This window comes from Melozone crissalis, unplaced genomic scaffold, assembly GCF_028551555.1.
Source record: "Melozone crissalis strain CALT ecotype California unplaced genomic scaffold, PUWL_Pcris_2 ptg000018l_1, whole genome shotgun sequence".
In the NCBI taxonomy this organism is placed as follows: domain Eukaryota; kingdom Metazoa; phylum Chordata; class Aves; order Passeriformes; family Passerellidae; genus Melozone; species Melozone crissalis.
Genome location: NW_026535796.1, coordinates 1,703,401 through 1,731,290, shown reverse-complemented (window position 1 = coordinate 1,731,290; position 27,890 = coordinate 1,703,401). Strand labels below are relative to the sequence as shown.

General features: G+C 43.0%; 1 protein-coding gene across 3 annotated transcripts; it reads right to left on the bottom strand.

Moving 5' to 3' along the window:
• Positions 1 to 439: 439 nt before the first annotated feature.
• On the bottom strand, positions 440 to 27,384 carry CAPRIN1 (cell cycle associated protein 1). 3 transcript variants are annotated; one of them, XM_054275280.1, is made up of 19 exons: positions 27,203 to 27,384; positions 26,668 to 26,873; positions 18,485 to 18,547; positions 17,134 to 17,220; positions 15,310 to 15,548; positions 15,114 to 15,196; positions 13,965 to 14,102; positions 13,327 to 13,379; positions 13,154 to 13,240; positions 8,875 to 9,030; positions 8,673 to 8,781; positions 8,182 to 8,243; positions 6,722 to 6,832; positions 6,050 to 6,199; positions 5,742 to 5,892; positions 4,868 to 5,062; positions 3,817 to 3,917; positions 3,356 to 3,419; positions 440 to 2,671 (listed from the first exon to the last, which is right to left on the bottom strand). In XM_054275280.1, the coding sequence occupies exons 2-19, from the start codon at positions 26,869 to 26,871 to the stop codon at positions 2,607 to 2,609; spliced, it is 2,118 nt and encodes a 705-aa protein (XP_054131255.1). In that variant the 5' UTR covers positions 26,872 to 26,873; positions 27,203 to 27,384; the 3' UTR covers positions 440 to 2,606. The 3 variants fall into 3 exon arrangements, with proteins under 3 accessions (XP_054131255.1, XP_054131256.1, XP_054131257.1); XM_054275281.1 differs by lacking the exon at positions 13,154 to 13,240; XM_054275282.1 differs by lacking the exon at positions 6,722 to 6,832 and having other exon boundaries at positions 27,203 to 27,382.
• Positions 27,385 to 27,890: the final 506 nt, after the last annotated feature.

Genomic DNA, 27,890 nt, shown 5'->3' with positions numbered 1-27,890 from the left:
TGGAGTAAAAACTGAGAGGTGCCCTGAGCAGGCCAGAGGAGCAGTGAGGGCTCTGGGTGCACAGGGTCACTCCAGCTGATGTCTCAGGACTTTATCACACCACGGTGGAGATCAAAGGGCTCCCTCTCCTCTAAAGGCTACTGGCATACAGGTTTACAAACTTGTCTCTCTATGAAGAGGCCCGGTGTTTTATTAATAAATTCAAGTTGGATAAAAACCCCAAACCAACCCCCCAAACTCAAGGTGGAATGTCTTGATCCATTCAGAGGTCTCTGATTGAGTATGGTGCACATTTACTGACAAACTACAATTAGTTCCTTAAATAGCATCTGGTGTGCAATGGAAAAAGCTGAGCAGCTTGTGTTCCACCAACCATTTAAAAGCTGATGCATAAAGAAAAATAAAATAATTAAAATAATTCACTGTTTTCCTACATCAGTTCAACATTAAAAGGTTTGTCTTTTTATTTTTTTTTCCAGTTAAAAAACAGTTGGGACTATTATCTCAGTAATAGCTTCCTAAAAAAGACACAGAACAGCAACTTCTCACCGGACTGCAGTTTAGGAATGTTCTAGGCCTTGACTCAAACTGCTGCTTCCAGACATCAGCCCCGTTTCAGGATGCCTGGTGTGGAATATGGTCTTCACAAGCTTATCACTTCCCGCAGTGAAAACATTTTTCATTTGTGCTCTTCACACAGGACATGGAAAAGTGATATCCCACCTATTTGTATGGAGTTCCAGACTGCTTCACAACGAAGTCAAAAGTATCTGACTGCAAGTTCTGAAAGTTCAGTTGTGACACAAAGTAGAAATGACCCTCTGAGTGAAAACAACCTTCAGTTTTGTACAGAACAGTTATACACCACGCAGCTGTTCCTCAATTTCACCTTTCCACAGGTAGGAATTATTGGATGAGCAATACTTAACAGAGAATATAGCACTTTTCTTCTCACACGTGCTATAGAATGCAACAGAACTACCAACACCTCTATGGAGGCAGCTATCAAAATATTCTCCCCACTGCAGAGAGAGTGCATGTGCGCAAAAGGCAGGCACAAGTGATTTTTCCAAAGATTATACCACAAGGATGCAGTAAAACTTGAATAAGACTTGGTATTTTCCAGCTCCTAGGCTTATGCCATTTCTTTTATACATTGCTGCCTTGATGAAGAAAACAAAAAAAAGGAAAAGTCCATCAAAAAGAAAAGTTTCCCAGAAGTCACAGCTAGTAGAATAAAATCAGAAAAACAGCAGGAGGGTTTACATCTAGTCAGGAAAAAGAGACTATCAGGGGAAAAAAACCAAAGAAAGAAAGAAAAAAACCCCTTATGAAATGTCACCCCATCACATTGAATCTGTTTCAGCCGTTGAAAACCAGTGTTCCAGGATACAATTTTTATAAACATGTTTTATTTATCTTGCTTATACCATTAGAACTGTAACTGCTGGCTGTCATTTCCCTGAAAAGGGGAAATCAACTCAAACACAGACTGGTGCTTTTCAAAAGACAGCAATTGGAAGGGCAGCAGCAGCGGGCATTTGAGATTTCTTAAAACCTTCAAGGCTGCAGGAAAGACAAAAGGACATGTGACCAAAAGTGTTATGATTATCCATTAGGGATTTCCATCAGTACCGGCATCAGTTATTTAGGTGATAATACAGCAAGGTCAAGTATTAGTGACAGACAATGTGCAAGTCATAAGGAATGATAGAGAATACCAATCCTTACAAAAGTCATTGCTATCAAAGAAACTTAAAAGTGTTTCAAAGAGATATCTAAATACTTCACATCAAATATACAGTGGCCATCCAGATTATAGCTCAGGATTTGTTGCAAAATTTTGTCCAAGTGCCAAATCAAAGCTTTTTTTTTCTTTTTGTTTTTCACCTTGTCTCCTAAAAAAAATTAATTACACAGTTACATTAGCAGTTATGCAAGCGCTCTTAACTCCATAGCCACAGGAATCAGGGCCCTGGTGATGAGGAGTGCTGCAGCTAAGGGTGTCTCTTCTTTGTCACAAACTGCCTCTAAGCCCACCTGTCTATTCAGGGCAATTGCATCACTACACATCTTGAACTGTTCAGTGCTTCGATTTACTAAGAAAAAGATGAAATGTAGTTGTTCTACCAAGCCACACTTCACCTTTTCCATCTTTTCATGGGAACATTTAAGTTTTTTTAACTGCCACCACATAAATTTTTTATGAATTTGCAGATTTTATCTGAATTTTGTTAAATTACTTTTAAATGACAGAAGTGAGTCTTTGCTTTTTCCTGCCACTTCAGTTAACCATGGAGATTGGATCACCCTGAAAATTGCCTTTTTTGCTTTATTTTTAGCAAGGGTGAGGAATCTGAATCTCATGTGCAAGGCTCAAGATGATGCTTAGGACAGAACATGCAGAGTAAACGTTGTTTCGTTCCTTTCAATATCCAGGGAATATAAAGCTGGCAACTGTAGTCCTGTCATTATGGGTAATGAAAATAGTCCCTTTACAACAAACTTCCTGTAAAGGAGAACAAATAGATAATAACTCTTCTGGTAACATGTATTGTACACTGGCCAGCGTGTTTTTGGCGTTGAATGGAATCCTGTGAACGTGTTTAATTCACTTGCTGAGCATTCATCTGAGGCATCCCTCTGTTTGGTCTGGGGGGCCCTCCACGACCTGGAAAACACAAATAGGGGGTTGAATTCTGCAGGAAATCTGGTTAGTTTAAAAACTGCCCTAAATCTTCTGCTCTGAACTCAGTCCGACTTTGTTGTGCTTCCTAAAACACACTCTCAGCTTCAGCACAGCCCAATGTTGCACTGAACTCCAGAGGCTTCAGCTCCACACCTCAGGGCTTTCAGGACCAAGGCAGGGAGAGAAACTGAATCTCCTCAAAACTGAACTACCAAGTGGGGTTTCACAGATGCAGGGCATAGCCTGGAGCTGCCCTCACAGCAATGTCCATATGGAGACAGAACAGTGTCATCATCAAAAGCGTACTAAGAAAAAGACCTGAGGAAATGTGAGGAAAATAGAATTTAGAAGCTTAACTGCAGCCTCATTATGTCTGTTGGGTTTGTTTCCCAAGTCTTTCATTAATAAAAGACAGTTAAATAGTTCTACTATAACTGAATGTGAACAGCAATTGGTGTTTTAGTTTCTTTTCCAAGAATTCCTCATTTAACAGCCAACTTGACTTCCACCACCAGTTCACAGGATCCCAATAATTCAAGTCAGCTTATTCTTAATTGAGAGCTGCTGACTAAGGAGTGAGGCTGCTTTCCAAGTGCAGAACTTTAAAAGTTGGCTCAGAAACTTCCACTCAACCCAAATCAATTATTCCCTACTCAGGAATATTACCTCTAGGAGCTCCCCGAGGTCCACTTTGTCCAGAGCCACGTTTGAAATTTTGTTGATATCCATCCTGAAACAAAGAAATTTAAAAAGTTACAACATAAAACCTGGGCATTCTGTTATTAATTGCCAGCAAAATAAGGACCTTTTAGAACAATATGCACTGACAATATGCACTGTAACTTTAACATGCAACATTTTATTAGTAAAAAATAATCTTTAAAAAATAAATTCTTACTTCCACTAGTGCCTAGCAGCTGTAATAAAATGTGCAGTGACAAATGCTCGCTCCAGTTACAGGATGTGTTGCTCAATATAACTGAGAAATATAAATAGATGCATTTAGTGTTCAACTTTTCCAAACTACACAGGGGCAGTTTTCCTGAGCAATAAAGTCCCAGAGGAAGATGTCACTAACAGCTCTGAGTGCTTTTGGCAGATTATTTCCCTCCCCACAGGTAGCTTACCCTCTGGTAGTTTGAGTAATCCCGAGGAGCATTGAACTGGGGCTGTGTGTAGCCACTGTTTGGAGTGTTGGAAAAGGAAGGACGGTAGCCATCGTATCCCCCTAAGGAACAGGGCACAAATCTTTCACTTGGAAATCAAAGCTGCACTTAATACTTGACCTTCTGCTACTATAGAAAGAAAAGCAGCAACAGCATTTTATCTAAACCATAAAAAAATCCCATCCCTTTAGCAAGGGCTGTTTAACAAGCAAATGACTCCATCAGAGCTGCTATACCACAAGAAATGAGAATGAACACCTCCTAAGGCCTGCGAGGAGGCAGAGTTCAGTGCATTTCTCAGAGTAACCTGAGGTTTGATTTACAGAACATTCAGATCAGAGCTAAACATGATCCTAGGTAGGATCTAAATGTCCCAGCTGTGATTACTGCATTCACACTCCAATCAGCTGTATTTTTATTACACGCATTTCTTCTCTACTCCCCAGCCACAGGAGGGGAAGAGAACATGGAAGACAGTACCTGAGTCCATAAGCAATCCCAGAACACCTGACAAGGAAATCTCTGTCCTATTCTAACATAAACCTTTGTTACACTGACAGCCACACATATAAGGTCCAGGAACCATGAACATTCTCTTATCTATCCAGAACTACACTATCATTCCTCCACTCCTGTTAATTACCTTGGCCTAGTGACTTTTGGACTCTTGTGTTCCTGTACTTCCATATAAGCCACCCTATTCTCATTGTGATGAAACACAGAACCACAAAATACACTGTGGAAACGCTAAGCATTTTTGAAATACCAACTTGCATCTGAATTCCTTGCTTGATGGGTAGATATTTCTGCATTTGCTTATACTTGCAGTAGATGCTTACTATTGTAACAAGAGTCCAAGCACACACTTAAATTTTACGTTGCTTATCTACAACCACTAAGATTTTTACTGCAAGTTTCGCTGTCTCACAGGGCTGCTACCCCAGTCTCCCAGCAGCAGGTCAGGTCCCCCAGGGTGGAGCAGAGCTCAGGGAGGGATTTGCAGAGCTCTCACCTCTGAATCCATTTGCTGGGCCCCTGTAGCCGTTCATGAGGCCCCGGGCCCCGCGGGATCCCCCCCGGGACACGCCCCGGCTGTTGTAGTAAGGCTGGCTGTTCCTGGGAAATCCAGAGCTCTGCTGGGGAGGCTGCTGGTGGTTTCCTGCCACTTGGTGACTCTGGTCCGGGGAACCGTGGTAGGTACCAACCACTGCAGGGGAATCGGGGGAAAAAGAAGGAGAAAAGTCTGAATTTCTTTATGTTCCCACATATCTCTCTTTAAATCCAACATTCTGTTACAGAGGAAGAGGCAGAGGCTCTTTGTCCTCGTTCCACATCCAGTACTTGTTAGCACTTCAGTGGAAAGTGAAGGCAGTGCTGAGAGAAAAACAGCTCTGGACACAGACTTTTATTTTTTAAGTTGCTAACCTGGAAAGCATTTTGCCTGCTGAATTCAAATAATTTCTCACTGATTTCAGCACAAGATTCCAGGCCTTTGTGACCTTACATCAACTGTGAGAAGCAATCCATATTTGCTCTCATTTCTGGCTTGCTATTTCCTTTACAGAATGTCGCCTCAAATTGCACTGGTTTTTTTAAAGCAACCTTAACATCAGCAGAGCCAGTACTTCACTCCAGTACTTGCATCTTTAGAATAACCCTGTTCATGGGGTTTTTTAAACCCATATAAACCTCAGTCAAGTGGCTTAACAACTGGAAATAGATATACTGAATTTTACTCCCTATTGGATATTCCAACCCAGACAGAGTAACAAAACCTGGTATTGCTCAGGGGAAAGGCCTGCAAGGGAACCTGTGACACGCTGTGCTCCATCATCTAGGATGTCACAGACTTATCACCTGCTCTACCAAGGCCACAAGAATTTTACCTGTCTGGAGTTGTTCTTGCTGGAGATCTGATTGTTCTACTTGGTGAGGTTGATTGGAGAAACTCTGGTTGTAACTGGCCTGGTACTGGTTTTGCTGCTTAAGGGTTTCTGGCTCATTCACAGGAGGAACAGGTGCATTCATGTTGAATACCTGTAAGAGCAGAAATTCAGTTTTACAGCTCTGTAAAGAAGCATCAGAGCCTTAGAAATGTGAATAACCAAGGACTATCATATGTAGCTGCATGACTGATCCCACCACAAGGGATGAGCACCAAGCCAAAGGGATCCAGGCCTGATTTCCTACTCACTGTTTGCATGGATTGGAATGGAGCTGCATTGACGTTGATTCCGCTGCTATGCAAAGGCTTGCTGGATCCAGCCTGGAACACCTGTGGCTGGGATGCAGTGGGAAGTGATGATGAGGATGGGGTCTGGTCTGCATTCAGGGACATGGAAGCCTAATAATTAAAACAAACAACATTTTAGCTCTTGAGGTACCAAAAATTTAACTTCAAAAACTTTGCTTAAAAAAGAGTGGCAATGCCTCAGCTTCACCTCTACTAATGACTGTTCTGTACTTCAGCTCAACAGCCTAATTCACAACAGCATAATGAGAGGAAAAACCTAACCATCTTCTCCCTCATTAACTTGAAACACAACTACAAAAATCCAGAGGGGGGAAATGAAGAAGTTTCCAGGCTAACTGCTGTGAAAAAATAAATCCCACTTCCTAAGCCAACAACACTGATGCTCCCATGCTGATGTTGGCATGCTGCATCCAACTAAACAAACAAGCTTCCAAATGAAAAATCTTGCTATGGAGGACTCACTGGTCACAGACAGGCTGAGAATTTTGAAATTAAAGGGAAATGAAGCACCCTTATCAACTAAAAATAATGCTATTTACTAAGAAACATAGTCTAACATTTGATGCCACCTGCAATCAAGAGTTCTTCCCACCCCTGTGAAACCTGACTTGCCTGAATCTGGTCAATTGATTCTTTCTGTGGCCGTTGCTCTGCTGTGTGAGAAGGCTGATACATGGGTTGGGAAGCTGTATATCCCTCACTTGTAGAAGAAACCAAGGGAACCTGACAAAATAAACCCCAAAGCCCCCAGAAGTCAGCTGATGCTCACACACAGTTTTGAAAAAAGTATCAGAGGATTCTGGAGTGGATGGTACTCTCTAGTCTGTGAGCCAGCACATCTTCAAACCAGTACAAAATAATTCCTTTTTAACCACCAACATTCTAACACCACACAGCTCCAAGCTCAAACACAAGTGGACGAGGGCTGGCTTCCAATGGCCTGAATTTTACATTTTACAAGCTCTGCTCCCACACAGAGAGCCCAGGGAAAAGTCCAGCCAGGAAAGCAAAGCACTTTGCATAAAGACTGTACTGGGGAGTTAAAGAAGCAATGGATAAAGACTGATGGGGGTGTTCACATCACACTGGAATGTTCCAAAGCCAAGAGTAAGTTTAGCTACTGCTTGCAATATCCTTGAGAGAATAACTGGCAGCACTGGTTGAGGTAAGGGAAATAAGAAAAAAAATCCATTGGATTAAGTCAGACAGCTAACAACAAAATAAAAACTAGTGCAGAGAAAAAAACCCTCTGCCCAAAACCAATTATTCTACTCCTATGATACAACAAAACTGTGGAGAGCACCAGCATTTCAGGAGGTACATACAGAGGAAACTCAAGAAACAATTCCCTCACTCCTGTTTCTATAGAAATGAGTGACTTAAACCTGCAGGCCTAATCTGGACAAGCCAAAGGAAACAATTTACACTGCCTGTACTGTGAGAGCCATCACCTATCCAGATTTTTTTTTGGTTTGCAAATACCGAGAGGGATCAGACCCATTACTGAGACCAGCAGAGTCCTCAGAGATGTCACACATGCTTAATAAAAAAAATCTTTAATCACCAGACAACTGAAACATCTTAACAACAAAGTGACTACTTCATTTATATAGTGCAGAAGCAAGTTTAGGAGATCCCACTTAAAGCTCAACTGGAAACAGCACTCAACTCACACTGACTGCTCTACAACTCCAGGGTAAAATCCCAATCCAAGCAAGTGGGAATAATCAAACAGAACACAAACTCCATATTGTTAATGCATGAGATCTACTTGTGCCCTGACACTCACTTGGACAGACACAGGCTGCCTGTAACCAAGTGGTTTTGGCATTTCTGTTGCAAATAAATAAACTACCTGCTTCCCATTACTGGAAATTTGCATTGTCAGTAGAGAATGAAACTAGGAACTAGTAATGCTTGTAAGCAACAATGGAGATCACCAATTTCCCAAAATTGGTCCTTCAGCTTTTTCTTAAGAGTCTCTCATGTAGTTAGGAAATAAACCCTTTTGTAACTCCCATCAGGCCTAATTTCAAACTCAAATCCAAACCAGAATTTACTAAACATTTTACCTGTGTAGCTTCTGGTTGCACAGGAACTTGGGTAGGCTGGGCAAGTCTTGACTCAGCATGAACTGGAGAAAAATAATTTCACTTATTACACAGCAAAATCAAACCTTTTACAGAATAGCATTATTATCTGCTCTGAGCACTTATGTGAAAGCTGATCATCATGAAGATGAAGCCTTAAGCACAGCAAAGCTATATTCAAATTACCAACTCCTGTTTCCATGCAAAGAACATTTTTTCTAGTTGACCAAAATAATCCAAAGCAAAACCAAAGAAGCTTTAGCTGCTCCATATTTCCAAGCAAAACCCATAAGCAAGTGAGAACTGGAAGCCTAAAAAACAGTACAATCACATTTCTGAGAAAAAACACACTATAAAAGGATTGTACTATTACTTGTGGAGACCTTTTTATTATGCAGCAGCAACTGAAGCATTTCTAAGAGATGACGTGCAGGTTTCCCCAGTATTTCTCTTTAGGATTTACCATTACAAACCTGGAGGGCAAACCATTTGGGGCATGTCCAAACTCTGGGCTGGGTTCATGGGCTGTGCAGATACAATGGCAGGATCAAGCGTTTGGTTCTCAAATTCCAGCATCGAGTCCTGGGGAGAAAAATAATTTAAAAAAATAAAAATCAAATCTCAAATCCACAAAGCTGTGGGTTGAACAGATGAATGTTTAGAGTACAGAAATACCTGCATGAAGTTGTAGGGGCCCTGCATCTGTGCCATGAGGTCCTGTACTCGCTGTCTCCTGACCAGGGGGTCTGCCTGAGCCACAGCAGTGAGTGCGTGAGGTTCCGGGACGGGAGGAGACGTCGCCTGGGTCTGTTGCTGCAGGGAATTTACAACCTAACAAGAGACAACAACCACCTGCAATTTCAGCTCCAGGCAGTGCTGCACTCAAGTGACTCAGGAGTTCTTGCATTTCTGGCTATTGCCTGACTGGCTATGGATGATGGAATTGCTGCAGTGGTGTTGAAGGATAGCATTACATCCTAGACAGGTCAGTACTGTGGCCAGCTACTCATCTGAGCACTCACAGGATTACAGAGCTCACACTCTGCTCTTTTTTCTCTCCATCTACTCTTTTCTCCATGAAAAAAGTATTTGTTCAATATCACATGGAGTTTTTTAGACCAGGATTTGAGACAGCAATTTATCACCATTTAGAAATTTAAAGGAAGTGGGGGAAGAGTAAGCTTCAGAAATATGCACAAATGGGGAACAATTATTTTCTCATAGCTTTTTGGTAAATATAAGTGGAGTCAGAAGTTTTTGGTCTTTTTTAAGACTTCATAATGCTCAATTTTCACAGCCACTGTTACCCTAGCTCCCTGATTTACTGTCTCAGGAACAACAGGCAGCATTGCATGACAAGGATTGCCAGACAGCACTGTGAGGGGACACCAGAAGCCCAAAAGCAGAAGCACAGATCAGGGAGGGCTAAAAGCTCAGATTTACCAGACATATCCCAAAGTGGCAAACAACAAGGAACAAACTGCAATGGGCTTTCAGAGAGCACCTGATTAGACAGCAAAGCAACCAGCCAAGCTGGACATGGGCACCTCAAACATCCATCAGCAAAGAGTTTGAAAACACAGTGACAAAGATGGTTGAGATGCACTCTGATGGCCCTAACCAGTCCCTCACCTGCTCTTTAGGCAGCTCCTGTAATCCAGAAGTGCCATTTCCAATGTCAACAAATGCCCTTTAAAAATACCATTGTCTCTTGCCATTACTTCTCTCTTTCAATCAGCTGGTAACATTGCTAACATTCCAGATAAAGAGCTAAGCCTTAAAACTTACTTGCACAGGATATAAATTAGCATACAAGCACCTGAAAGCTCAAAATATTGATGTAAAATACCTGATTTCTTATTAGAGCTGGAGAAGACAGATTTTTGTACCCAGCCATGACAATTACAAACCATCCTGTAACAAAGGTCTGAACTTTATGCCCCACACTGTCACTATCCACCCTCAAAGCCTGCACATTTCTTGTTAATTTCTCCAAGAAACCTACAGCACGTTCCAGCATTCCTGCTGCCTGCCCAGATTTCCAAACCTTGTTTGTCCATAGCATTCTGCACATGCAGCTGCCTCACCAACTCCAATGGCTCATTCCTTGAGCAAATCCCAAACAGAGAATCTGAACAGAACTAAAAGCTAACCACAGCCACAGTCCTCTTTGAGATCCCCTTCAGACCCAAATCACCACTGGTAGCAATCCAGAGAAGCAATTTGACAATTCCCATGAAAAAGACACCCTGAGGCAGTCCAACTGGAAACCAAGCACAACTCTGCTCTAGCAAACTGTCCCTCAATTTCACATTATGGACTGTTTCCAAATTAAGAATTAAGCCCTGTGAGTGGAAAAAATTATCTAGAGCACATATAGAGACCTTTTGCACATAACAAAGTTTAAAAATTGAAAAAAATGTGCATTTGAGTGGTAAAACCAACAGCTACTCATCTCCTGCATAACTTTTACCAAAAGTACTCTCAGTTATTTGAGCCCTACCACTCAACTTATGGAGTCCAAGTCATTCACAACAATTCAGTATCTTCAAGAAAAAAAAAGTCAATGGAATAATCAAGAACACGCAAGAGTGACAAAAATACCCAACGTTTTCCTTTTCTACAAATAGCACAGCAGTAACTTCAGATGGTATTTCATATTTTACATTATCTTTTCCAATGCTCCTTTCTTGATAACAAAAGGAACAGTTTAGGACCCATTCCTTCAGCCTTATTAGCACTACCAGGGTACTCTGAGCAAGTAAACCACAGTAAGATGAACAACTAAGCAAATTTCAAGTTGTGTGAGGTAAATGATCCTTGTCAGCAGGCAGAACTGCCAGACACAAGGCAAGGAAACTGACAGGTGACAGAAAAAAAATAGAAGGAAAGGTAAAACCACAAATTTAATAACAGCACAAGCCAAGAGAATGAACTTGTATTTTGTTAGTCTGAGAACAGTTTTCAATTCTACACAAAATCCATTAAACCAAAGTTTCACAATCTAAGACACACAGAACTTTGTGTACAACCAGACTCAGGGACTAATTAGAGAAGAAACAGTTCAAAAAAATTAAACCCTACAAAACAGCAACAAAAAATCTCCATAAATACTATTATCAATAAAGGACATCTTCATCAAAATCAGAACATTATATAATCCAAATACACTTGGAAAATTCACAAGGAAATTATTTAGTTTAAAAGTTATGGAAGGACCATACAAAAAACATCCTTGTGAAGACATCATCTCCTCCCTAACTAGAAACACAGCACAGAAATCCTGACTGTATCACATCTACTTGAGGGTCACTGAAAGAAAAATAGAGGAGTTTATGATATCCTCCCCCTTAGGGAACAATTACAGAGATCTTCTGAGCTAATGATCTCTTTCAGATTTCAAAATTCAAAGCTATCAGTGTACATCCTGTGTCACCATCTTACCAAAGCACAATTGAGCTGCATTCTCCTGAGAAAGGAGACTGCAGTGCCAGCAAGAATAATTTTACAGGCAGATATTCTCAATTTCCCTTTTTTGTGTTATAGTTGAGAAAATAAAGTTCTTTATTATGAAGAAACAGGCTTCAACTTTAATTTTTTCTACATTATTCCTTTCTACCATGTCCAAGATATATGGACAGAATTGTCCTATGAAAACAAAGCTGAGCCAACCAAGCATGACTTTAATGTATGAGGTTGGAGGGTTTATTCAGTTTGTTAAAATAATTCTTAAAACACATTCAGTAGGCAGTGAGTAGCAGTGACAATTTCAGAGTTTTTTAAGTAAGTAAATAAAATACTGTGACAAGGAACTACCAAACTCCTTCACATACATGGCAAAGCTGTCTACTTGGTTTTAGAAGTCTCACCCTCATCCTCAGTATTATTACATCTCTAAGTGGTCTTCAGGACTGCAAAATAGGAATTTCAGCCAGACTCAATGTAAAAATCAGCCAGATTTTTATTTATTTTATCAGATCAAAATTTCAGCTGCTCTGTTTTTTTCAGCACTACACAAGATGATGAACACTTATTTCACTACTACACTTAAAAACAGCCAAAGGCACCAGGAAAGTCTAAAAAAACTGACCATCTGCAATTTGATGCTGCAGAAGGCTAAAATCAATCAAAAATTAACTCTCCAGCACCTGAAAGAAGCTGCTCATACTTGTTTTTCCCAGACAGACACAACTCAAACTCCAACAGTAGTGAGCACCAAAGAGGGGGCTTTGTCTTTTCCTGTACACGAGGCCCACAAATTGCAGTGCAATAAAATCATGGATTTGCACATGCAGCGAAGTCTGAGTGCAAATCACTGAACTGGGAATGGATCCCAACACCAGTGCACCATGAACACCACAAGTGAACACCAGTCAAGTGCAGAGGACCAACAAGTGAGATACCTGAAGAGCTGTAGCTCTGGGAAGCAGAGATGTACACACATATGAGCACATTTTAACACCAAATGATGCACAGAAGCAATCTGGAGTAGGAATTAGTTGAGTTACTCATTTTCAGCTCCCTCTCCAGGCACCTGTGCTTCATGAAAGCACAACTACACCACACTGTCAGCAGCTGGGTAGATAAACTTTCAAGTTCTACATTTGCAGCTAAGTTCTCCAAAAAGAAAAAAGACTTCAAAAGAAGTCCTTAAAGTCTTTTTAAGCATAAGACTTTTAAGCCCTGTTTTCCCAAGCAAGCCACTAATGAAGAAAAGCAAGTTCTCTGCAAACTTAGCCAGACTCAATAGGTTTTATTTCTTTTTCTTTTTTCTTCTCAGGTACTCCTGAGCTAAGTATGTAATTAAAGAATCAAGTAGCAAGTCCAAGCCTACTTAAATAAATGTATTCTTTTATATACTGGGGGAGAAGGGATGCAATACTAAAACCTATCATGAATTGTGAGCCAGCAGAAACAGGGATTGCAATTTTACCTGCAGTACACAAGATCTTACCTCAACCGTTTCAACTGTCCACTCATCTACCTGTTCCTTCTCACTACTGCTGAACTGAGTCTCTGCCATGAATTGTCTGTTTACATACTAAAATAAAAATAAGAAAGGGTATGAAAGTAAAAGTAAAGTGGCATTGAAGGTATACAAAATGACAGTGTTTCAGTGAATAATACCTCAGTTGATTCAACTTCAGTTGGCTCAGTAAATTCTTCTGCTGGATCAGGTTCTGGAAGAAAAAGAAATAAACCATTTATGTGGGAAAAAAACAAATAAAAAACCCCAAAACAACAATAATAAAGACCTATAACCTCATGTTATAGACCTAGAAGTCACAAAGTTAGATGAGAAAATCTTGTGTCTCAGAATAAAGAAATGTCCTGGGTGTTAACAGAGAATTAGTAATAACAAACGTTCTCAGAGCTTTGAATTGAAAAGGAAAAAACCCAATAAATTCTCACTAGAGAGAATTATGTTCAGCTATGCCTTCTCCACAAAAGGGAAAAATGTCCCTTTTGAGTTGTCTGTTGTTGTTTGTCCCTTTTTGAGTTGTCTTAAAATTGGATACAACATCCTAAGTTTCTTAAGTATGTAATTACACTGTCTGCTTCAGAAACTGCTCCCTTCTAGCTCAGCTTAAACTGGTGGGAACCACTGAAAAACGGGAAAAGCCTCAGGCAGCCAGAACTTTCATCTTGGATGGTTTCAGTGCTAGGGATGAACACTGCATTTGCAATTTAATCACTCTGAGGAGTGCACAGACATGACAGAACAACACAAACGTGTCAGTCACAGGGCATCTTCCCCTCCTCACCAGCCTCTGCTGCAGTGTCTTCTACTGCAGGTGCAGGTGCTGCCTCCTCTTCCTCACACAGCCCATTCTGGTGGTTGTGGGTGCTGTCAAAGTAACTGGTCTGAAGAATGCGTTCAACAATCTCCTTCAGTGCTTTATCTGGGGAAATGGAACAGGGAGACATCAGCACCACCTCAGTCCTCATCATCCTCTCTCTCCTTCCATCCTTCCTTCCCAAAGATTGCATGTACATTTTATGATGCTTTTGCTGGGAAGATGTTGCTGCCTCAAGCCAGTTCACCAGCACCAGGATTTCTTCTCCTACTGGGTCACATTCAATAAATCCATAAATAACCCACTGTCATTCAGAAAAATCTGAAGGGCAAGAAGGATCTTAAAGAGTACAGAACTCTTCAGAAGCTTTGTGGAGCACTTCACCAGACTTTTATTCCTGTTACTTAAAACCGTTACTGTAAGACAATTTCTTCCAAAACAAGTACCTGTTAAAAAAAAATAAATCTACACAGGTACCATCTGATTCATGAGGGTTCTTCTCCTGAGGTGAAGTGGCTCAAAAGAGCCTTTGTAAGCAAAGAACAATTGCCCTCAGTGCTTCAGATGAATACTGCGGCACCTTAACCCAAAAGACATCAGCCCCACTGGCAAAGCAGTATTCCTGGCTGCCTAGGCCAGGTATTTGGGAATGATTTCCATAAAAAGCAGTCTGGCTGGCATGGTCACACCCTGATCTGCAGTTCATCAATGAAGACAGGGCAAAACTGCAACACTTTTTGCAGGAGCTAAGGGGGAGAGAACATCCCAATAAGGAATGCCATGTCAGTGTATGTATTACACTGTCACCTTGTTCACAGCCAGGTTTGCAGAAAACAAAGAACTGTTACTGAGCACCACCAGCAGCAGAGTACTGCTGAAACAGCAGGAACAGACTAAGCTTCAATACTGAGTAATGCTGAGCCAGTATAAAAAATACACCACAGACTGAGCAAAAACTTCACAAGTCACTGTTACAGTCCAGCTAAGAGCTGAGAAAAAGTAGTTCTTTTAAGACCTTATAGACAATTAACTGCCCAAGTTCTCTTACATCAGATGTGTGTTTTAGTTCAGACACAAATTCTGTGTGCTGTCTCTTCACGCAGAGACTGTACTTACAGGTTGTTCCACAAACTGGTTTTTCCTTCCCTTCCAGTAAGTCCCACAGGTGAACAGATGCTTGCTCATACTGCTCATTCAACCTTAAAAATTAATTAATAAGAGTTAATTTCTTACTGAGTCTTTAAATTACCATACCAAATACATTGTTAAGTGACTGGCAATCAGAAAGAGGAGCACTTTGCTGTAACCCTACCTCATGTTCATGTCTCGTTCAGGGTAAACCAGCTTATAGAACTCATCCAGCACGGTCAGCTCCTCCTCTGTCAGCACTGGCACCCCGTTGGATCCCTGTTTGAGGTCGCTGCGCACTTCATCATCCCCCAGCTTCTCCAGGATGAACTGCAGCTCCAGCACCGTCTTCAAACGCTTCTGCTCGGCCTCCTCGCGCATCAGCTGCTCCCTGCGAGCTGTCTTCTTTATCGTCTTCTGGATCTGCAATGACCCAAGGGAAAACTCTTTGCAAATGTCTTTAACTGCTAAGAGAACGTCCAGAGGAAGGCAAGGGAAAAGCCCAAGTGTTGGGTTCTTCCATCTGGAAAGGCTTGGGTGATGCAGATTGCTCACACTGGCCACACTGAGAGCAGGAACAGGGTTATTCACCATATCCCACCAGAGTAGGAAGCATTCATTGGAACTACCAGGAGATCAGCTTAAAACAGATAAACAGAAGACTGGTTTGTCACACACCACAAGAGGGAACTCATGGAATGTTTTGACATGAAAGGCTGGGGAGATAGATAGACAGATCAGCAAGTCCAAAAAAGGATTTCAACAAATTCTTGGACACGAGATCCCCAGTTGCACACCCCAGGGAACAAGCATGTGCATCCACTGCAGCATTCCCAGTGCAAGGAGGGAGAGGATGACACATCAGCAGCAGCCTTGTGCTCTGCACTGAACTTTCCACAAGGCCTAAATGCAGCACCATTCTGAATGTACAGAATGTTTCTTCCACTCTTAATCCAAGCATTCAGTGTCCCAAATTCAGCTGGAAATGTAATATTCACTTCCAAAAAATCTACCCTGATGGTAACTTTCCCACTTGAAACATCCAAATTTTGTTTTTAAAAATCAAAGACATATCTTAAAATCAACTAACTGCAGTCAGGAAAAAGTACCATCAAGTTTGAAAGCAGAGCACCCATCTGGTACTCCTGCATTCACTGCCTTGTTTTCGCAGTCAGCTGACCAGGGAAACACTTCAGAACAGACTTATCCAGAAAAGGACATTCTCTATCACTAACATTCCATCACAGAACTGTGATGCCAGAAAATAGAGAAACAAGTTGGCTGAGTCCTACAATTAATTTACAGCCACAGCCAATGCAGAAAGCAGTTTATAACACAAGGATGCTGCTGCCCTTCAAATTATCCCAGCCTGTTCACAAGCTAAGTCTGCTCCTTAGAGCAGTCAGCTGCATTAACATCCACTGCTCAGCCAACTCCCCCAATGCTGCTGCTCTTCCCACAACTCCCAAATTTTCAGAATTTAATTATTGACTACAGTATTATTCTGCATCCTTGATTAAATACCAACTCAAAAGATTACCTATCTCATAGTATCCAGTTAATTTACCCTTTACAAAAACAATATTGTCCCATACCTATTTCACAGCATCCAGTTAATTTATCCTTTACAAAAATAACATAGCCCCATAATGTAGTTTCAGATTGTGTTACCAAGAAATGAAAACTCTATGAAATCCATTTAAGAAAATGTTACCAATGGCAGCAAGTGGCCATCTTTAATGTTGCATGACAGACCTGGTTCTGTGATCACTATTTTCAACACTTGTGTTGTCAGAAAATTACATTATTCTTGTTTCCATACATTTATGTAGTACATCACGACTTCTTCAGAAAACCTGACATCAACTAATACAAAAAAATAGAAGAAAACAGCCAAACAGAAGAAATCAAGGGCAATTAATCTCTGTAAACAGAGGTGACTACTGCCTCAGTGGAAGAGTTTAAAGTGTTTGGATAACCCACATGGCAATGCTTGATCTTTACTTACATCTTGGCTCAGAGCCATAAAACTCCTCTGCAGTTCCTTAGCAAATTCCAGATTATTTGTCACTTCCTGGTACTTTGACACTGCATCCTTAAAAAAAAAACCCAGAAAGACCACAAATGTAAACCATCAGCAACAGAACTAAACATATACAAATGTAAACCATCAGCAACAGAACTGAACATATACAAATGTAAACCATCAGCAACAGAACTGAACATATACTTCCAACAAATAAATTCCCACATTTTTTAGTTCTAAAGTGAGACACAGGATCCCTGAATGGGACTGCAACTATGTTAAGGTAAATTTAGATTTTTACTGGCCCAGATATCAAAGACTTGTGTATGTCCTTAGGGCCTCCAGTTTCTTTAGATATGCTAAACATACACAGAAATATGCCTTTATGTGCTCACATGGATGATGGACTGGTTTCATGTTTGGCTGCAGCCAGTTCCTGACCGAAACTAACAAACAACTGGAAGAATGGGGGAGAAGAACAAGCTGGCAACTCAGAACTGCTTAAGAGTTTGAGAATTAATGCATTGTTATCTCCAGTCAGAGCCACAATCAGAATATACAGAGCATAATGTCCCCTTCTCCAGAAATCTTTGCTTTGCTATCTTCTTAAACCTAACACTTTGATCTGCACCAAAGCAAACCAAATTCCTCAACCCATTTGGTATTACTGAGAAATTATATCAAATCAGGAGGATATGGCTGAGACATTTACATTCCTGCTGTGACAAAAGAATGCATTTCTCCAAACTAACATTTATATTTATCAAGCCTGGTGGTCAGGCTTCATAAAAACCATGAGCTTCCCTCCTGAACATGATGTCAGTTCTCTATCGTGGTTTATCTTCACAACAGGCCATTACAAAACACAAATACACAGATCTGTGGTGTTTCAGTTCTCAGCTGGCACAGAACCACCACAATGAAGATGAAATCAATCCAAGGGACCAAGGGAAGCAGCTCATTCTTTAAAGTGTCAGCAGCTGCAATAGTTGGAAGGTACATTTTTGTCCCTTCACTTTCTCAGTGCTAAAAATCATCCACAAAACACTGTTGATCCTAGACTGGGAAGATAATTGTTAAGGATTCAACTTCACATAAGACTGAGCATCTGGTAATTTCTTGAAGTATCAATGTGCATGTTTGCACCATACAACTGAATTGAAATTGATACTTGCTTTTTATTTACAATTGCAAAACTGCTGCTGAATCAAGCTCTGCAATAACCTACTTTAAGAACCAGCCCCAGAAAGGAGAGAGGCAGGAAAAACTCCTCATCACAAAGGTAACAAAACAATTTAACAGATCTGGTTAGGATTTTTTTCGTTGTTTTTACCAGTTGATCTTGGTTCAGACGTTCTCCCTTGTTCATTCGTTCCTGGTAATCATCAAGTTTGCTCTGAAACAAAAGAAAAATGCTGTCATGAAGAGGCAAAAATCAGTGTAAAGCTTTGTTCTACTTGTGCTAACAAAATGATGCACTCTAATGTTACACTACACAGATTGTACCATGTTGCACAAGAACATAACTGTCCTGTAGGAAGTGTACAAGAGAAAAAACTGTCTTCTGGGTTAAATGTAAATATTGTGCCAAGAGGTAAATATTTTTATCTTATTTGGCTATTACAATGTCTTCGTGGCTAGTTGGAAATTCCAAGGAAATTCACATTCCTCCTAAGGGGACAAGCACTCCCAATGCACATGTCCTTCAGGCCAAACACCAGAGCTGAACTGAGGGCTGAGATAGAGCTTATCACCACTTCATCACTACAATACCAAAAATCTGACTGCAAACCCCCACTGACAAGGCTATTAAGATTCAGAACTGTGATTCTCTGTAGCTCCATCCCTTAAGATAGTTGTAAAGAATTTTAAACAGTTTCTAATCCTCTGTGCAAGAATGCCCACCAACACAATTCATATTAATAGCTCTAAAATAGTTTTTTGTTCAAGAGCATTAGGACTTTTTTTTCCACAGGAAAAAACTGAAAAAGAATCATTAGGCTACTTTTCAGCAGGATCAGTTTTCTCACCTGGTTAAACAGAACCCACACAGCAGAGGGGCATCAGCCAGAAACAAACTCCCGTGTGCCCCAGTGACAGATGCTACAGCTAACTACAAAGGCTCTTCAAAAGGAAGCAAAGCCTCTAAAGGTAACACACCTAATTATTACATTGTTTTCACCATTTCTGTATTAGCACAAATTACTGCATTTGGAATGAAATTTGCCATGATCTAATTCAAAAAGTTATTAAAACAAATCTTTAACATTTCAGACTTTTCAGCTAAAATACTTTACTGGTACTTTTCTAGTTAATTCAACTTCTATTCTATGCTCAGTCTCAGACTTTTGGAAAGATCAAAGTCTGTGGAACAGTTTATCAAGCAAGCTCCTCTTCCTAAGCATTTGATGCCCATCATTATTTCCTGAAACCCTATCACCCTTATGAGGCTTGGTCCTTTTGATGCCATTTTTGGTGCTGGATCTTTTTAAGTCCTCCAGGTCAGACAGAACATTTAACTACTTCACCTTCCAGTTTATCAGAGCCAGCAATGGCCTAGGCAAAGTCAAAGCAAGAACTTGCAGAGCTCCAAAAATACATTACTGGGAGTTTCATGCTGGGGACAGAAACTACATGGTAACAGTTGTTAAATGCAGCAGCCACAGCTCATAACAGATCAAAAAAGCAGCCCTGGAGAGCATTTGGCACACTGCAAATCTATCTCAACAGGAAATAAGGTCAGGTTACTCTTCTCCATCCTGATCTCAGAGCAGATGATGACATGCTTGGACAATCACAGGACAGTCTCTTGATTTGGGAGAGTTGTGCAGCCACAAGGGAGGTGAAAGAACTGAACCACTGCAGTGCCCCAGAGCAAAGCCAGGTCAACCCACACCTCTGATGGCTGAAATCCCAAAGCAAAGGGGCTCTGCAGACAAGCAAATTTCCAAGGAAGTTCCTACTTGCTCAAGTCCTACTTGCTCCTACCTGCTGCAGATTTCAATTCCCCTGGTCACCCTGATGCAATTGTTTGTGAGGCTGCTCAGTAAATACACTGCAAACATGAGCCAGCTTGAGCAGGGGCTACAAAAATGCACTGAAACAAATTCTGTGATCCAGTTTCCAACACAAACCCACAAACAACAACAGTGAAACAAAATGGGTGGAACACTGTTTTCCAGAGCACTACTTTGTTTGACTTTGTTGAAAAAAACAACATATATTACAAAATTACACTGAAACACTCACAAAATCCCTTTTGTGGCTGAGGGCACAAGGAAGGGAAGAGGCAAAAATACCCTAAATAACTACAATTTTTTTCTGTATCCTTTTTCCATGCATGGTTGGTCCTTTCAGAATAAGCTATTGCAGTAACATAGTGAACAATGCACAAGGTTTTTCTTGAATGGTCAAATACTCTTAGGTCTAATGTAAATGCTTTGCTTATTTTTATTCAACTAAAAAGCCAAGGGTAATATGTCTCTTTCTGTTAGGAATAGAAGAAAAGTTACTTGTCTTCACATTTACTTCTTACAAAATATTCCTGTTGGGAAGGTAAGAGGAAGGAAAGCCCTGTCAGCTGCAATGCAGAGGACAAGCCAATGTGCATTTAGTTAAATGTTACCACAAAGATTTGGACTGCCAAGTAAGCATTCTTCTATCATCACAAAGACACTTTTAAGATCCAAAGCTGCATTACACAGAAATATTAAGTGAAATGCCTTCCTTTTTAATCTGCACTGTCAACTACCAGCAATCCAAGAGCAGCATTAGAGCTGTAAAACAACTGCAGTGCAATTCCTGCTCAGGAACCGACTGCAGTGCCTGCAAGAGGGGAAGACTCTCTCCATCTTACCCCTCCTTACACAACTTCACCCTCACTCCTCAGACAGAGATCTCAGAGCACAAAAACCAAACCAGCAGGAAAAAAAATAACCCAGTGGCAAAGTGAGCACATGAATTGTGTATTGAGCAGCTCGTGAGTCAGCAGCTCCCAGTCCTGCAGGCAGCCAGACACTCTGCTTCAGCTCTTTCCACACATACCTGAAGCATTCTGGAGTTTCCTGGGGAAAAAGCACCACTAACAGGCTCTTGGGACTGTGGTGCTCACTGCTGAACTACACCCTGGATTTTACTTTAATAGGAATCCAAAACTGAGTTACTTTATTGCACTAACAGACAATTCTCTTCACCTCCTCTGAACTGTGTGAAAAACATCATCCTGAAGTGGAAACAAAAACTGCAGTTACCTGGCATTACCCTCCAAACCCAGCCTGGTTTTTGAAATGTCTGACCACTGAGCCACCACTTCCAGTGCTGTGCTGCAAACTGGATCACTGGAATCATCAGATTAAAAATAACCCCTAAAAAAGGGGTCAGGAGCAGGAGGGAGGCTCTATATTTAACCAGATAATTTCAATGCTGTGGTTCTGCCAATTACAGCAGCACAAGTGTGCACAACAAGCTGCAAGGTGACAAGGGAACGTCTGCCAACAGCTGGAGTAAATCTTTAGTAATTCAAACTCTACCACACAAGGTAAGAAAAGATGGAAAGGACATTCCAAGTTTGTCTCCTCAGGTATCTCAAAAACTGAATGAATGTTTTTGACAGCACAAAAGCAATTAAGAAAATCAAAAATTTAAAACAGCTGTGTAATACAGTTTGCATTGAAGCCAAATAAATGCCAAGTTAAAAATTAGAAGTTTGTTAACCTGTTTTACATCTTTGCATTGTAATTTGTCTGCCCTCCACACTTATTCATGGCTTTGCAGCTAAAACTGCCCAGAAATGACCAAAAAAACCCACAAACAAAAACCAGTCTTGTATTTCCTCAAAAAAAGGAAAAAGTAAAACACTTAGCAAGGAAGTTCAGAACCTCTCAAACCCCACCAGTTCTGAGCAGCTGTTTCAGACCTGAGTTGGAAGCAGGAAGATGGAAGGATACAGTAACACCAATACTCCAGAACACAAAACACTTACAGGTCCTCTGTTTAAATGGAATGGATTTTTTGAGTAACAGTAGTAGAAATTCTGCTGGGAGGGTTTTTCCCCACAGTCTGGGAAGTTGGATGGTTTAGAAAAAATATCTGCATAATGTATTAGTTTTTAAACAAAGGACAAGGACACATCAATTCTGAGACTGCAGTTTCACGATCAGTTAACCCCAGAGGCAGAAAAAGCTTCTCCAGTAACCAGAATTGAGTCACAGAGGAGTGGAACCCCAAGTTCTGGTGACTGCAGAGATGTTCTTTCCAAATCACCACCACACAGGATTTCCTACAGAAACATTCTGAATTTACAGGGAAGTTGACCACACTGTAGGAGACGTGGATTTTGCTCTACACATAATTTTCGTTCCAAAAAGTTACTTTTACAAGTGAATTCTAGAGCACAAATGTGTCTCTCCCAACACATTCTGCATGTCTTTTTCTTCAAACAAAAACCACAATCCAAGCCCCAAAGCAGCGTCTGAAAAACTGAAACTAGAAGATGTTTCACAGCTCCTTGGACTCATCATGCATCCAGTTAACTGAACTCACTGTGAGACAATCCCTATTCTACAATAACCAGTTAAAACCAAAACAGACCAGCCTGAAACCTCAAAGCACCAGCCACCACAAGATTTCACAGATAAACTGCTTGGGTTTTCTGACCTGAAGTTTGATATCAAAAATTCCTACTAAAATAGGTTTCAAAGAAAGATTCAGGCTTATAATACATTGTCTGAAATTAATTTTACAATTTGTTCCATGTTAAATCTCCAAAGATTAATTTCAAACCAAACCTCCCAAGGGGAGGTTCTGGAGCCACTCACAAGCCTGAACATCCAAGGGGTCCAAATCATGGACAAAAACACTGAGAGAGCTGCTACCAATGGGCAGCTTCAAACGACCAGAATGGAAAACTGAGCCCAGCTTTTACTACAGGTTCCTGTTTCCCAGGGGAAATCCAATGGGATTTCAATCCAATTTTACTGGACCAAGTCACACCAACTTCAGATGTCCCCCTGCTGTGCTGTGAGAGCTCTTGTGCAGCAAAGGCAGCAGCCCCTGTGAGCTGCTCATTCTGCACCCAGCCAGGGTTACAGCCAGGAGGAAACTCAGACAAGCTGATAAAGTGACAGCAGCTCAGGTTACCAGGACAGGCTGGATGTGCCGTGTTTCCAACGCCAGACACCAAGCTCACACCAAGCTCTAAGCTCACATGTTACCCTGTGAACATCTGCCCATCCCCATGTCCACGTGGTAGCACACTCGCTATTCTGCCCCTTTGGCAGAAGGTTTGTTTGATGAACTGTTCTTACATGGCTCATGCCCTATTACACAAGATGAAAGCAAAAACAACTGGGGTTTTTTTATTCAGCCCTGAAACAAAACCAGAGCTTGATCCACATTCAATTGGCTTAAAATTTGGAAAGGATTTTCTCCTCTAAAAACAAAAACCAGAAGAGTCATGGAGAAGGAGAAATTGAAGATTAACTATTTTCTCCCAGGGAACGTGGACAGCTGGCAGGATTCTAACCCCAGATACCTGACAAACCTGGAGGAGTCCAGGCAACTTTCAAATTAACTAAGCTTGACAACATAAACTTGAGCTGCACATCCAAAGGTCCTGGAGAGAAAATACCCCTTCAATTACCCCCTTCCATGCACACACAAACATCTTGTCACCTAAGAGCAGAGGACAGCACTCCTATCTTCTCCAAATACAAAGAGCTAGGGGAACACAGACGTTTTCAGGCCATGTTTTCACATCCATTTCTGAACAGCAATTCATATTATCCCAGTCCCTTTTAACAAAAGAAATACTCATTCTTTTAAAGGAGGTCACATTTAGGAAAAGAAAATGAAAGTGTAACTAATAATGCAGTGGTTTTAGTTTATACAGAAACATTCAAACTAGTATAAACCAAAGTTATAAATATTATTTCAATTTGAATTTTGGTAGTCACGTTATTTTATCCTCTCCGTTTGCAGGTAAACATGACAAACTTCACTCCAAAAATTCAAATTTCTTTATGAAGAGTGACCTTTCCTCTACTAAAAACTGTACACTCCTTTTATTTAAAACCTAAGATGGTACATCTTCCAGAGCAGTAATTTTTCACCCTTCAGAAATGTGTGTCTAAGTATTTATTTGTGTTCATCCTGTGACACAAAGCTCTGAAAATCATCTCTACTGGCCTTGGTTAGCAGCTGCTGACAAAGGAAGGATTAACTGTCCAACTGAGCACAAGTTCCCAGTGAGATTTACTGCATTTCTCATCCACTCCTGGCTCTGCAGTTTCCAGAACAATTTTACTTTCTGGATGCTTGGAAAAATTAAAAATATATTCTTGTCCAAGGACGCAAAATATAAGGAAATGCTGCTGTGTACAAAGAGCTTTGTTTTAAGACACAAAGCATGTACTGCTCCCTTTCCCAAAGGACATCATTCACTACAGAACTCTTGGTTCCCCCACCAAGGGAGAGGCTCAAGCCCACAAATGAGTTTCTCTGCTGTAATACACCAAACCCCATTTCTCTCATAACTTTTGTAGTGCTTATGAGTTCTCCTTCAGGAAGTTTCACAACTTCAGCCCACTAAGACTTAGGAATCTTTGAACTTCAACTCATCAGTGAGAGACAACACAGAGTTTTTTTTCCTTTTTAAGCCCCAGCCCTTGCCTGTTCTTTAAGCCCACACTGCCCAGCACAAAGTATTTAAAAAATAAATGCTTTCAGTAATTTTCATGGAACATCTTCCAACAAAAGCCATATCCAGAAAAAATGGGCACTTTGTCCCTTCTACTCACTTGGTAAAACACTAAAACTCCACTCAAATAGAATGGAATGGCTAAGGCAAGTGTAAATTATTTAAAAGTAAATAAAACCACTGCTCCCAAGGACCCTCACACCAGTAACACTGTGTTTATCCTCTTGATTACTCCCAAGTACAGAACAGGTCAGAATGTTCACTAACTAATTTTGGTTTTTAAAACACATGCTTTTAACATGATAAAAATATTTTCAGAGGATTTTTGTGCATGTTAGGTACAACAGTTAATTTTCAAACAATTTTTTTTTTGTATTAGAACAACTAGAGACAGAAAGATCTGCTTTCTTTCTCGAGCTGAGGATCAGTACTGGCCGTGCAGATATTCCTGTGTATTAATGCCAAGTTTAAGACAGACATCTTGTCCTGTCTACACACAACAGACATGGAGGAAAAGCTCCTCTGATTCTAAAACTTACCTAAAATGTCCTGGCTAGCTGCTTTTTGCCATGTCATTTCTAAAAACCAGGAAAATCCCACACCCAGTTTTGAAGAGGGAAGCTACACTGTACACAGTGTGTTTATACAGTGTATTATTGATACACAGTGTATTATTTATAGGTAAAGCACAGCTTCTCTCCTTTACAACCCACCTGTACAGACTAATTTACTGGAAATACTTCCACCTTATACAATATGGAACACTATGAAAAATATCAAAAGTGACAGTTAAAAATTAACAGAAGAGTTATTGTGTCTATTCACTTCTAAAAATAATAAGATATTTAGGACTCTGGCACAAATATAAAATTTTTGGGGGTAATTTTAGCTTGGCACTGTGGTGTTTTGAGGCAAATCTTGAGGCCACGTATTAGCTGTTTTTCTGATGGACACCTCATGCTCCGGAGGTTGTATAGCCCTGCGAAGCTCATTTAATCTGCCACCACCGAGAGGGTGCAAAACACGCCGCGAGTAACGACGGCAGCCTTTTCCTCCCGTGCCACAACTCGAACCGTCCGAGCACCAGGGATTGAGTAGCTGCTCCTTCTAAAAATAACCCGAGACAGGCCGCTTCCAGCCGGGCTCAGGCTCCCAAAGAGTTGAGCTTAGGGCGATGGAAAGCGAGCGGTGACACTGGGGCGGGGTGGGGTGGCCCCGGCTTTGTGCGGGCGGCACAATGCGCTCCGCCGGGGAGGCCGGGCCGCCGCCATGTTACAGCTCCGCGTCCATGTGCCCGGCACCGGGGGCACCGCAGCTCCTGCCCGCCCGCCCCGCGGCACCGGGCGCGCTCCGGCCGCCACACGGAGCGGGGATGTGGGGAGCCGACTGCCGGGATGGCGCGGCTGGGAAAGGCCCGGCCGCGGGAACAAAAGGCGGAAGGAGGGGGAAGGGGAAGGGAGCGGCGCCGCCGAGGGGGCTCCGGGCAGCGGGGGCCAAGGGGGGTCGGCAGCCGCGGCCCCTCCGGGCTCTGCTCCGCCAGCCGGAGGGAACCGGGCCGGGTCCCTGGGCGCGGGGAGGGCGGCCGGGATGGGGCAGGGGAACCCCGGGAGGGGAAGGGGGCAGGCCGGGGGAGCGGCGCTCGCCCTTCTGGAACCTTCCAGCAGGCGGCCTCTGGGGGCCACGCCGGGAACAATCCGGGAGGGCTCGGCGGAGGGCCCGGCACAAGGGAGCGGAAGGGAAACGGGCCGGGCCGGCTCGGGGGCAGGGGCGGCCGAAGGCGAGGGACAAGGCTGGGGGGTCTGAGGGGACGTGGGGATCACCTTCTTCTTCTCCAGGTTGCGCAGCTTCTTGTCGATGACCCCCAGGATCTGCTTCATGGCCTCGGTCTGCACCGTGGTGATGTTCACACCCGCCGCCGCCTGCGGGGCCGCCGCCGCCGGGGCAGCCTCGCTGCCCGGTCCCGCTTTGCCGGTGCTGCTGCCGGTGGTGCTGCTCGCCATGGTGCTGTTGGTAGCCGAGGGCATCTCTGTGAAGGAGGGAGGGCGGGCGGGAGAGAGAGAGAGAGACAAGAGAGCGGAGAGAGCGGCGGGCGCGTCACGGGGGGAGCGCGGGCGGCGGGGACGCGCGGGAGCGCGCACGCGACCGCGCGCGCACGAGCCGCACCTGCCCCGGCGCGCGCGCCCCTGAGGGCCCCCCCCAGAGCCGCCCCTCCCTCCCTCGGCGCGCGCGGGGCGGCGGTGGTCACGTGACGGCACGGGGCGGCCGCCTCGCGCCCAACGGTCATTTTGCCTTCACGCTGCCCTTCCCCCCCGGCCCCGCTCGGGGTGTCCGGAGGGGCCGCGCCGCCCTCCTCACCCTGTGCGCGACTGAGCCCAGGGGGGACACGCTGCGCTCTCTCTCGCTCGGTAGGAATGGCCGCCTCAGCCACGCTCCAGCCCCGCCGCCCGCGCTGCTCCTGCTACCACGGGAGGGAGAGAGAGAGAGAAGAGAGAGGGAGGCAGGGAGAGAGAGGCAGCGGCGGCGCGCACGCCGGCGCGTAGAGGCGAGGCGGCGCGGGAGCGCGCGGGGTCCTGGCCGGCCTACGGGTTCCCGCAGAGAACGCCTGAGCCCGCGGCGGTAGCAGCTGCCGCGCTGCCCGCGCGGGGGAGGCGCGGCGCGGCGGGTCCTTCAGGCGCGCGGCGGGCGCCCCCACGGCAGACACAATGGTGGGGCGGCCCTGAGGGGAGCCCGGGGGTCCCTGAGGGGAGCCCGGGGGTCCCTGAGGGGCTGCCGAGCCGCCCCCCGCCCGCTCCCGGCACTGACGCCTCCAAAGCGCCTTTCTGTGCCCTGCGGCGGGTCCCCACACCGGGGGTGCCCGTCACGGCTGTAACTGAGCCCTGATAGCCGCAGCTCAGTGGCCGGGAGCAGTTGCTTTATCTGTCTGTCAGGCTGGGATTTGCGTCTCCAGATATATCCCTGTATGTCCCTACGATCCCCACGTAGCGTGTGTGATTTTAGTCTTACACGTTTCACTCACCAAAAGCTGCCAGCACTCAGTATACCT